This window comes from Acomys minous (genome assembly GCF_964271855.1).
Source record: "Acomys minous genome assembly, chromosome: 5".
Taxonomy (NCBI): Eukaryota; Metazoa; Chordata; class Mammalia; order Rodentia; family Muridae; genus Acomys; species Acomys minous.
Window position 1 is genome coordinate 43,004,298 of NC_140494.1, and position 12,546 is coordinate 43,016,843.

General features: G+C 42.0%; 1 protein-coding gene across 3 annotated transcripts in view; it reads right to left on the minus strand.

The window, feature by feature from the left end:
* The window catches only part of DNAH5 (dynein axonemal heavy chain 5), a 279,963-nt gene that overhangs the window by 150,133 nt on the left and 117,284 nt on the right, over positions 1-12,546 (minus strand). For all 3 annotated transcript variants that reach the window (XM_084781257.1, XM_084781256.1, XM_084781258.1), the window contains 6 exons: positions 11,682-11,900; positions 10,382-10,444; positions 9,849-10,087; positions 7,902-8,142; positions 5,882-6,081; positions 4,168-4,321 (listed from right to left, as the gene is read on the minus strand). In XM_084781257.1, coding sequence (XP_084637383.1) covers positions 4,168-4,321; positions 5,882-6,081; positions 7,902-8,142; positions 9,849-10,087; positions 10,382-10,444; positions 11,682-11,900 — 1,116 coding nt within the window. The remainder of the gene's footprint in view (positions 1-4,167; positions 4,322-5,881; positions 6,082-7,901; positions 8,143-9,848; positions 10,088-10,381; positions 10,445-11,681; positions 11,901-12,546) is intronic.

Sequence of the window (12,546 nt, forward strand, 5' to 3'; positions counted from 1 at the left end):
GATGCTTGAGTCACACTAAGAAGGGAAAATAAAGTAGGTTGTTGGAGGGACCCTGATGTTTGACTTTACAGTCCTCCCAGTCCAGGTAGCCATTCTGAATTCAGCATTAGCTGCAGGACTCCCTCTCCCCAGCAGGGCCTCCTGCTCTCTGCCTGACTCCATCTGGAGAGTGTCTTTAGACATGGATGCCCCTAACCACACTTGCTATATGGCCCTTGACACAGCTCCCTGTTAGCTCTCCCTTTCCTGGGCCTATAGGATAATTAGGTACTGTGTTCCTGTTCATATGATAGGAGCAGGCTGCCAAATGTAAAACAAGAATCCTTTTTTTTTTCTTTTATCTTTTTTAAATAATTTAGTCAGATTACATCCCGATTGTTATCTCCTCACTTCCATCTTCCCGTTCCCCTCTCCCTCCCTCCTTCTTTCACCCTATTCCCCTCTCCGAGACCTGTGACAGAAGGGGACCTCCTCACCCTCCATATGATCACAGCCAAAACAAGCATCTCTGAAGCACCTGGTTTTAACCAGTTATGAACACCTATATGCAAGGGCTACGTAACCTTTGTTCTCCCTGATTAAAGTTAAAGTAGCTCTGAACTGGTTCCCAGAGTGTTTGGTCTCTGCTGTGCTTACAGCCTTCCAGGCCCTGCATCTCATCTTCTGCTCCTCTTGCCTCAGTGGGCTGGTGGCCATCAGCCCCCTCCCCCAGGGAAGAGGAGAACAGCAGTAGGCAGCAGAAGTGAGGGAGAGAGGGAGCTGGGTGAGAGAAAGGGTAGAGGGGAAGGAGGCAAGGTGTAGGGAGAGCAGGCTGGGGGTGAGAAGGCTGGGAGACAGAAGAAAAATCAGGGTTGGGGCATCTCTAGGACAAGCAAGAGACACAAAATTTGGTAGGCTCCTGGAAAGATATGGGGGTGACTCCTAGAAAAGAGGGGATACTGAGACTGAAGTGGCCACATCCTGTAGCCAGGCAGGACTTCCAATGGATGGAGGGCCACACCAACCCACCCACAAAACCCGCAAGCCAAAATTTGCCCTGCCTACAAGATGTGCAGAGAAAAAGATGGAACAGAGTTGGGGGAATGGCCAAGCAATAACTGGCCCAACTTGAGATGCACCCCATGGGAGAAAGACAACCCCTGACACTATTAATGATACTCCGCTATGATTGGAGACAGGAACCTAGCATAACTGTCATCTACTAGGCTTCATCCAGATCATGATGGAAGCAGATGCAGAGACCCACAGCCAAACATTAGATCTTGTGGAAGACTTATAGGAAGGATTGAGGGAGCTGCAGGCATCAAAGATACCCCAAGAAGATCTACATAGTCAATTAACCTGGGCCACCAACCAAAGAAGATGCATGGACTGGTTCTAGGCCCCTTACATATATGAAGTTGATGAGCTGCTTGGTCCTCAAGTGGGTCCCCTAACAACTGGAGCATGGGCTGTCTCTGACTTGGACTCTGTTGCCTCCCTCTGAATCTCCTTTCCTTAGCAGGGCTGCCTTGTCATGCCTCTGTGAAAGAGGAGGCACTTGGTGCTGATGAGAGTTGGTGTGCTACGGTGGGTTGGTATGGGGTGGGGGGTGGGGTGTATGGGGTAAGTGAGTGGGAGGATGAGACTGGGAGGAGAAGGGGGAGTGAGGTTGTGATTGGGATGTAAATGAACAAATAAATAGATTAATGAAAAAAATGAAAAATTATATATTATATCCACGGGAAAAAAAGAATAACAATACACATGCAGAAACTCACAACTAGTTGAAGTGAGGAGAGGAAGTGTCAGTGGAGTGCTCAGCCACAAAAGTAACATCTATATCACACCCCTTTCCCAAAAGACTCAGAAAGTATTTCATGACTGTAAAGATCCAGGAGTTGGAACACTAAAATAAACTATGTCTTCTGAGTGTGACACTTACTAGCTCACAATGGCTATGATGGCCTGAAAAAGACCTGCACAATATGTTAATAACTCTTTTACCAAGATGTACGTCCCCATGAAAAACTGTACCTTCCAGGATAGTGGGTAAGAGGGGAGGACATCCTATTGAGACTTTAGGTGTGAGAAGCCTGGGAGAAAGAGGAAATAGAAGGATCCAGCGGGTCCTGGAAAACTACAGGTGAGTCTGGGCCCTGGGGTCCTCCGCAAACTATGGCAACAGCCAAGGAAAAAATAGGCAGTAAACCTCGAACCCCTACCCAGACTAGTCGATGGACAGAACATTCTCCACTGCTGAGTGGAGAAGGAGATCTAACTTTCACACAAACTCTGATGCCCCATATTTGAACATGTCCCTTGGATGAAGATGCCTGGTGGCACTCAGAGGAAAGATAATAGGTCACCAAGGAGAGACTTGATACCCTATGAGCATATACAGGGGGAGGAGGACCCCCTCAGTCACAGACATAGGGGTGGGGAGGGGAGTAGGGGGGAAGTGGGAGGAAGGGAAGAATGGGAGGATACATGGGATGGGCTAACAACTAAGATGTAATATGAATAAATTAATTAAAAAAATAAAATTAAAAAAAAAAAGACCTGCACAAAATCAAGCCAGTCAGTATTACAGCACTGGGGGGAGGGGCAGTCCATGAAACCCCTACCCTAATGAGGGGCTATGAACAAGTTGGTGGCTTCTGAGGGAGAGAAAGCCAATTTTCTTTAAAGGTGTGGTTCCTGATAGGTCAGCCATGCACCACTGGGTGGCACCACACCCAGGAATATAAGGAAAGCATAAATTGGACTCAGTGGGTTATTTGGAAAAAGAAAAAAAATAATAAAACTAGAAGTTGTGGGCAGAGTGAGACAGTAGATGTGGGAGGAGTCAGGGGAGGAGCCAGGACAAGATCTGGGATGTTTTAGGGGAGGAGTCAGGCAGTAGCTCTGGGAGGAGTCAGGGGAGGAGACAGTAGATCTGGAAGGAGTTAAGGGAGGAGTCAGACAGTAGATCTGGGAGGAGTCAGGGGAGGAGTCAGACAGTAGATCTGGGAGGAGTCAGGGGAGGAGTCAGGTAGATCTGGGAAGAACTAGGGAAGAACTAATGATCAATGAGATCAAAACACATTGTACAAAATTCTCAAAGCATTGGTGAAATATTTTTAAAATAACAACACAAAATTAATTCTAATGTAATATTGCAAAAACAGACACATATTTTCAGAAGAAAATGGAAACTTCATACATTATTTTGGTATTGTCGAAATAATTATTCTTCCTTTTCTTCCTTAACAGTTCCTTTATGCCACTAATGATCATAAACTCACAAACATAAGAGAAAGAAATATCACTTTAACCCTTAAATGTGGTAGATGAGTGTTTCCATTGACATGTGAAAAGGAAAAGCCAAAAAAGTATACATGAACACTTAAAGTTTTAATATATGAATGCATATCCTGCATATATGTTCTAGCTTACAAATGGTTAACGGATCTGCCTACCACAGTTCACTGAAATAACCAAGGAGAAAGTTACAAGATCTTTGTGAGAACAGTGGACACAGTTGTACTTTTGCAATTCAAATATGAGGTTAAATGTCCTAACCTTAGAAGAAAACTATAGTAGTTCAATAAGATTTTTTAAGGTTTATTTTAAAATGTCTTTAAAAATCTCAAAATATGTCCAGTATGTGCATAGTAAGGTAATTACAACTTAAAGAGAAAAAAAAAAAGATACTCAACATCTCAGAGAGACAGCCTTTTCCTACAAATTTCCAACCCTCAATTCACAGTACGGATATAATTGGGTATATTCTATAATGTGCATTATTTTTAAATGTCAGTAGTGAAAGAACAAATTATCCTACCATTGTCAAGGTAACTGTGCCATAAGTTTACACTATGCCAAACCCCACCTCCAAGTTATCTAAAAACTCATACCAATGACACAAGAAGTCATCCACTGGGTCTCTCTAACCCTCAGTTTCCTGTCAGACATCACAGTTTCATAGCATTTTCACTCCACAGTTACACTTCTACTTCCCATAATTCCTCACTTCCTTTGAAAAATAGTATCATCAGAAAAAAAAAAAAAAAAGCTAAGTTTCCCAAAATCAATTGTTCAACAGAGATCACAATATTATTGCTTTCTTTAGGGAATTATCAGTTCTTAGATGTTTCACAAATTGAATAATAAAGAATGATGGAATAATAAAGAAAATCCCAGAACCTTGGGCAGCTGCTTGGCAATGTCTCCTCCCACAAAGACAGCTTCTAGATAAATCCATAAGTTTTGAACAGTCATCCAGCTCTCAATGATATCTGTTGAGTTGGAAAGGCATTGAACCCATTTTTGAATCTGGGCTTTGAATGGCAAGTTGTACCTGAAATAAGAAACAATTATTTTAGTTATGTTCTCAAAGAAAAAAAAAAAAACCTTGGTTTTTATCCTATGTCTCTTATTGTCCTGCCTTGTTAGCTGAGTAAAGAGGGTGCTGTTGACTGTTTTCGGTTTGGTTTTTACGGCTTTGAATTCAGAGGATGGACAGCAAAAGAGACGGGTAATCTAAGGAAGAAGTCAGGCCTGAGACAGCTCCATGCAGATTCCAGGGAGCTGCTGTGATACCCAGGAACATATCACTCCCCCTATCTGCTGAATGTCTGCCTATCCTACAGGAGGTGTGAGTTCTCATTCACAGATGGCAATGCCCAGACCATCGGTGGAGACTGTATAACTAACGTAAGTTTCCGCTATCATAATAGCTGGACACTCTTTAGCCTCCTTCTCCCATGTCTCATCCTAATTTTCCACCCTCCTTTCGTCCAGTTATTCCTGTGTGTGCATACATGTATGTTAAACATTATATACTATTGCTGAATGCATAATATACATATACAAGGCCTATATAAGCAGTCAATGAATAAATGTTTTTCACACACCTCTGTAGGGTAGACATCATTGGTTAAAAAAAACACTCCTGAACACCTAACCCAAATCATTATACTTGATATTTTTGCATGCTTTTTCTCTCTCTAGGTTTGCTGTCATTCAAATAACCTTCATCCTTTCTAGTCGTAGTGTATAGTGCTCAAGTTTACTAAAACTTACCAAGTGCTAAACAGCCCAAACTCAGAACTTTTAAGGGTGCAAAGACTAAATTTTATAGCCATATCTCTCACTCAGGTGTGCCAAATAAATGAAAATAACAGAATTTTATTAAAATAATATTAAGTAGGTAGTATTTTATATTTAAATTATTGATTTACAGACAATAAATGTATCAGTTCCCATTGTTTAGAAGGCAGAGGAAGAAGCATCCTGAGTTCAAGGCCATCCTGGACTCAATAGCAAGATCCTGTCTCAAAAAATATTTTTAGACATACAAGTGGGGTGAGGTTTTAAACCCAGAAATGCACATTGCAGTCATATCTGAATAATACCTGAACAATTATCGTATTTTTGATATTCTGGTATACAATAATTTAAGAAAAGTTAAGAGAAGTAAGTTCATTAGGAAATAATATGAGTCTACGGTTTCCATGTCAAAATGGGATTTCATTGCGGCTATAACCAAATGGTCAAAGAGAAGTGTGGAACTGGTTTCTCTCTGCACCATTATTAATGCTGCCTTGATCTGTCATCAGTAAAGTATGCATACAACTAAGTGCTTCTAGACCACAAATGTTAAAACAAAAGGGCTTTCCAGTAGGATGATTCTAGAATTCAGAAGAGCATTCCTAGTTGGAATCTGTGATTTGTTACACTGTCAGCTTCGCAGGGAGATGTGTCAGCGGCAGAGATAAAAATGTTCAGTGCAGTCCAAGGGGCTAACTGCAGGTGCCATTCTGCCCAATGGGTGCATGAGGCATCTCACAAACATGGAATGATGACATGAAACCACTGCCATTGTAGATCTCAAGAATAAGGAAAATGGTTTCGCTACCTGTTGCTCAAGAGAGAGCCCAGCAGCATCAAGCTGTCCTCCATGCTAGCGATGACTTCTGAGGTGCTGTCTCCTCTCAGGAGGAGTTCTCCACGGGTCTTAAAGCTGCTGAATGTTAGTGTTTTGTTGTCCCACTCACTGATCACTTGCTTCAGCTTTTGTTCAATGTCTCTCTCCTTCACGGCACTGATGCAAATGTCCTATCAACAGAGCAAGCTATCTGTTATCCTAGTGATGTTAGGTTTTATTAATAGTCTGCGCCCAGAGGAGCTCCTCTTATTCATTTCAGATGTACTTAAGGCATCTGTATTTCCAAATGTCAAATGTAGCGTGTGAATACAAATAGAGGGAGAGGAGGCTAAAGGTGTGTCTAAATAGAACTTTAATTTCTAAGGTTTTCCATCCATGTCAGAAAAAGAAATAACAAAAAAGATTCGATGTCCTTTAAATTTTAAAATATAATCATAGACTTATCGCTCGCTGTCTCTGATTCCCCCTCATCAGTCAGTGCAGGGTGAGAGAAGAGGACCAGCAGAAATCCAAATTTTTCCTGCTCTCCAGCCACATCTCCTGTGCAGCCTCGGCCCCTGGGCTGATAGCGGTACCCTCTCTTTACACTCATGTCCTCTCACAATGTCCCTTTTCCAGGAACGTTCTCTCCCTCCATGTACTCAGTACCCTTATATCTCTGCGGTGAAGACCCACATATATTTGCCTCCTTATGTCACTGTGTGAGTGTTCCAAGCACAACCCGTGAGCTTACCAGAACTCAAGCCTGATCTTTGCACCCATCACCCAGTCTGACTTCTTACAGTATTGCCTGTCTCTGTGATCGTACGCAGACTTGTGATCCATGCAGACCTCTCAAAACAGCCACACGTCTTCACTGTCCCAGCCTTAGTTTTTCCCATCATGCCCTTCCTTCAGCAAATCCTAATTATACTCCTTAAAAATTACATGGGTTGATCCTGATAGGGGTTCGAAGTTTATTGCAATGGACAGGACACGCTTCACAGTTGAGTGGAGAGAGAGGGGACTGACTTTCACATGAAATCTGGTGCCCCATATCTGACCAGGTCCCCTGGATGGGGAGGCCTGGTGGCACTCAAAGGAAGGACAGCAGGCTACCAAGAAGAGACTTGATACCCTATGAGCATATAAAGGGGGAGGAAGTCCTCCTCAGTCACAGTCATAGGGGAGGGGAGTAAGGGGAGAATGGGAGGGAGGGAGGAATGGGAGGATACAAGGGATGGGATAACAATTGAGATGTAATGTGAATAAATTAATAAAATATATTTTTAAAAAAATTACATGGCTCTTTTCTTCACTCTTTAGCCTCATGACCTCCACCCTCTGTCAACAAATCATTCTCTCTTCCCCTATATATTCTTTAAAAATCTCTTAGTAGATTTTCTCATCATTCTCTTCTTATCCTCATCTTTCTGAACAGAACTATCAGGTTGATCTTTACAAAATGCAATGCTATGTCATCCCCGATGAAAACGCACTTCCCAGGTGGCTCCGCATTGCTCTGGAGACGAAAACCAATGGCACAGTCAACGCACACTCCACTTCTCTGCCCACTACAGTGTCCTTTCTCTCTTCACCCATACCACATGGCGACAGAGACAGCTTCTGGTTCTTCTAATACCCTTCAGACACTTAATATATGTTGTTCTTTATGCCTGGGATGCTTTTCTTTTGTCCTTTCACAGATGATCATCTCCAGAATACAAGCACATTCCTTTCCCTCATACAGACTTACATTCAGACAAGACACATCCTTTGTCACAGGTTTTTCTGGGGAGAGCGGCATGCTTCCCTTCCATGCAATTTGCTACAGTTTATAGCTGTCCCTTCATTTGTATAACTAATTGCAATCATTATTTACCAATCTACAAAAGAATAAATACATTTCTATATTTCCAACATAAAGCCTTTTCCATAATAGGCATTCAGTCAATGAGGAATTGCTGGGTTGATGCTAGGAATGCATTGCTCTACTCTTTATCAATTGTACCTCTATTTCCTCTTTATATTTCAAAAGAGGAGCCTCCATAATGTTTCTTAACTTGAAAGTTTCATTGCCCACATCCAGACTGTGCCCAGTGAGAGCAGTTATCTTCTGCCAGTGTCTCTCCATCATGGCTTTACTGGCCATGTATTCCAGCAGTGGGCAGCACTCGCTAAAATCATCAATGGTCTTCTTCAAATCCAGAAAGGCCTGCCAATCCTTCAGGGCCCGGGGCAGCTTCCGACACCTGTGAGGGAAACCAACAGGAGGAAGAGTCCATTGAATTATTCAAAACCCAGACATTTCCAATGAAAAATTGTCTGCTAACATTTCAATCCACAATAATCTCCTCAGATACGATCTCATTTTGAAATTTCAAGACTCATAAACTATATATTAAAAGAACATACTGACACATATTATGGAAAAATGTTTCTTTTCATCAGAAATCAGAAATTTTTTTTCAGTCTTTCATGACAATTTGTTGTGGAAGTTTTGGTTTCTATGTAAACATGTTTTTGTCTTAATCCTGAGTATGGGATATGGGAGCTGCTCCAGTTTGTCCACAGCTGATAGTTGCCTCCTGAGAGGACATGTGATGTTTGTCAGCTGTGAACTACCTCATGTGGGAGCGTGGTCTTTGTCAGTGGGGAGAAAAGCCAGACCCAGAGAGAGTCTTGGGGCCGCAAGAAAGAAAAAGGCTGCTGGTGCTTCCTCCCAGCTGCTCCTGGTTGCTGTTGCTGCAGTGTTATGAGAAGAAATTGGAGGTATTCTGAAATGAGGATTGGATTTGCCCCAAGGAACCCCCTGACCCTAAACAACAGGGAGCAGCTAAGAAAAACTGCACCCCCTCTCCCCACAAACCTTCTTTCCCCCTTCCTGGTGTTGGGGTGTTGGAAGGGATTGGAGTAGACTAGGGAGAAAGAGATTCAAGGAGCCCAAAATAAAAAATATATTTTAAAAGTACGCCAATGGCCCGGGCATGGTGCACACTTTTAATCCCAGCACTCAGGAGGCAGAGGCAGGTGGATTGCTGTAAGTTCGATGCCAGCCTGGTCTACAACGTGAGTCCAGGACAGCCAGGGCTACACAGAGAGACCCTGTCTCAAAAGTACGCCAAAAAAAAAGTACGCCAACAATTGCCTAAATTGTGGTATTGCTTTTAAAGGATAAGAAATATCTTTCAATTCATTTCAATTTTCTGAACATGAAATTGAGAACTTTCCAAACACACAACACAGCAGAAAGTATCCAGCTATTGACGCACACACCACCAATGACCTTCCACTTTCCCTGGGCTCAGCTATGTAAAATGAGTGGTTTTTATTTCAGGAAACTACCTAACATAAGCTTGAAGTACTTTTAAGTATGATACAAATAAAATCATCTTTCTCCTAACTACAGAAAAGGCCCTTGAAATACTCAACCAGCTTTGAAGAAGGTGACTCTTTGATAGTGCACACACAAGGGAAAACAGTAAAAGAGCATTTCACAAGAATGACACCAACAGTGACAGCAGATAGAGGCAAGACATGCCAGGCACACTTCTGAAACGCCTGCCGTGACAAGACAACTTGAAAGCCTATCACACACATAAGTCATGTGGGCTGGTGAGAAGCCTCAGAGGGAAAGTGCCTGCAAGCATGAGGTTCTGAGTTCAAATCCCCAGCACCCACATAAAAAAGCTGGTCATGATGGCCAGTGTCTGTAATCCCAGAACAGCGGAGGCAGAGGCAGGAGGATCACAGAGACCCATTTGCCAGTCAATGTAGCCAATTAATGAGTTCCATGTTCATCCATCTTTTCAAAAACAGAAAGATGGGTAATGAGGGAGGAAGACACTGACATTGACCTCTGGCCTTCATCTCCGACACACAGAAACCCTCTACCACCTCACAGATATTAAATCAAGAACTCAGTGTCTCTGGGAATGCAAAACATTTATTTCCTTACCTGTTTTGGAACTCTAAGAGTTCGTTGTTGATTTTTTCAATATTCACTTCCGACCAAAGGCTATCTTGATAACTATTCACAGTGTCTATGACACTGTTGTACAGACTGTATATTTTCTGTAGAAGATTTAGCTGCTTCTTTATCTCAAGAAGTTGGGGATACTGAGTAACTGGCAAACCAAAAAGTTCCTCTCCTCCGGTGTAGGTAATATATTTGCGATATATGTTATCAAATTGATTCTGATTTAAAAAAAAAAAAGAACATAAGTGAACCCCATCAGAATGATTTACACATGGGCTAACAGACCAGCAAACAAGCAAGAATGCATGATCTGGTGGCACATGGAAGTAACAGTAGTGATGAATGAGTTTGATTATTTACCTGAAAATACTTCTAAGTGTAACCATAGTAAACTATATTTTTTAGTATAAGTACATCCTCAGTCATACAGTAGAATTTTTACCCTTTATGTGTACTAAAAACACAAGAAGATATTCACTGCTAAGGATGTGTATGGGAATGTAAGGTGTTACCTGAAACATAATAAGCCTGTCGCTGGCTTCCTGGGGCTTCAGTCCACTTGCCATCGGACCATTCTGATGCAGATTAAACACAAAACATAAAAAAAAAATGAAGCATCCATAAATTTCACGAGCTCAACATACTGGGATATCAAAGCTCCCATGTGTGATGTATACATGATAGGAAGTTGTGTTTGTGTTGTTGTTATTGCTGTTTATTTTTAATTTCCAAAAAGAGCTCTGAATGTAATACACTTGGGAAGAGGCTTCTGGAGTTAAGAAACCTTGAAAGCTTTTAACTGTTTATAATTTACCTCTCAGGTGATACCACCAAAAGGATTGATGACTGTTCTGTAAAAAGCTTACAGTTCTGGTTTTGAATAAAAGCACTATTGCACTTAGCCCACAGATTCTACCACGCTAATTGCAATTCAGAAAATGAACTCTGAAGACCTGCTCAGTGTTCCTGTATCATGACCCCTCATAGTTGACTTGGATGTTTCCTTGAGCATGAGGTGAATACATGGACCCACATTCCTACCTTTATGACCTCTGCAGTTAGAAGCGTCGCCACCTAATAGATTCAAAACTGACCCCCATACTTACATACTTCCTTTCTGTTGCATGTTAAAATTAGTCAGAAATGGATTTCAGCATATAACAAATTTCACAAGTTCTTGCCTAAAACGCATATGGTTAAAGTGTGGATAGCAGGGAGCAAGGCTCCATGTGCCTTGTCTACCACTGTGGCGTCTTGAGTGTACAAAGGACAGCACCTACCCAGGCTGAGAGCTCGAAGAATCTATGTGTGCTGTGGAAAGGAGGAATCATGTTTGTATTTGAATAGTATTCTATACAAACTTAAAACCATTCTTGTTTTTATTTTAGTTTGATATAGGTCATACTGCAGCCCGGGAATCAATTGAACAACTTCAGATCTTTTCAATCCCTGTAAATCACATTCTCAATTAACTCTTAAGGGGAGGAATTCAAAACGAGAACTATGTTTGCCCATATAAATATAAAATTGCTTTTCCTACAAAGTTTTGTGGAACTTAACATACAACTTTTTGTTTTGTTTTGTTTTGTTTTTCAAGACAGGCTTTCTCTATGTTATCTTGGAGGTCCTGGACTTGCTTTGAAGACCAGGCTGGCCTCGAACTCACAGAGACCCTCCTGCCTCTGCCTCCTGAGTGCTAGGATTAAAGGTGTGCACCACCACACCTGGCTAACACACAACTTTTAAACAAGTATATGTTATGTGTCCCATCCATTCTCCCCTGAATTCTCACAGAGACGAAGCAAGTCATACCAAATCATAGTCCAGGTAAAACTGCTGACAGTCTTGGACGAACTCTTTCACCGTGCCAATAAGCTCTTTCCGGAAACCGGGCTGCAGTGAGACCAACTGATTCTGAACGTCGCTAGCCCTGGCCAGCAGCTTCTCCCAAGCATAGCGCAGAGTGTCAACTTTGTCCATCTCTTCCTTGGCTACCAGAAGTCCATACTTGTTAAGGAGGGCATAGGATTCCTACAGACAAGAAGGAAAATTAAATCTCTGCCAGTCAAATGTGAAAATCCTCACAAAGCCAAAGACTGGAGCCTAGAATGGCGGCAGGGGGAGGGAGGAAGGGGGCACACATGACAGAGAGGACACCCTAAGGGCTCTAACTATTCTACTCATGAACTTTAAGGACCTAAGTAAGCAAGGGCGCCAGTCAGATCCAGTTCTCTCATCTGTGAAATGAAAAGACTCTGGCTATTTCACAGAATGTCTGGAAGTGTCTAAACACATCATTTTAAATGCATTTTCAAAACTGTAAAAACATGACACCAAAGATATTTTTACTGGGCCCCAAAATTGCATCTGAACACTATAAAATTATATCAAGTGGATGAAACAAACATAAAACTTAACTTCTAAAGTTAGGATAACAAAATAAGACACCATTTTAATTCAATCTTAGCGTCCTTTGCCCAATGGGACCAGGCCTGTCTCTGACTCTTTTGCCTGCTTCTAAGACCTTTTCATTTTATTGGTTGCCTCATCCAGCCTTAATATAAGGAGAGGTTCCCAGTCTTACTGCAACTTGGTATGCAATGTTTGGTTGATATCTCTGGGAGGGAGGCTGGCCCTCTTCTGAAAGTAAACAAGGCCGGGGCACTGGGAGAAGGTG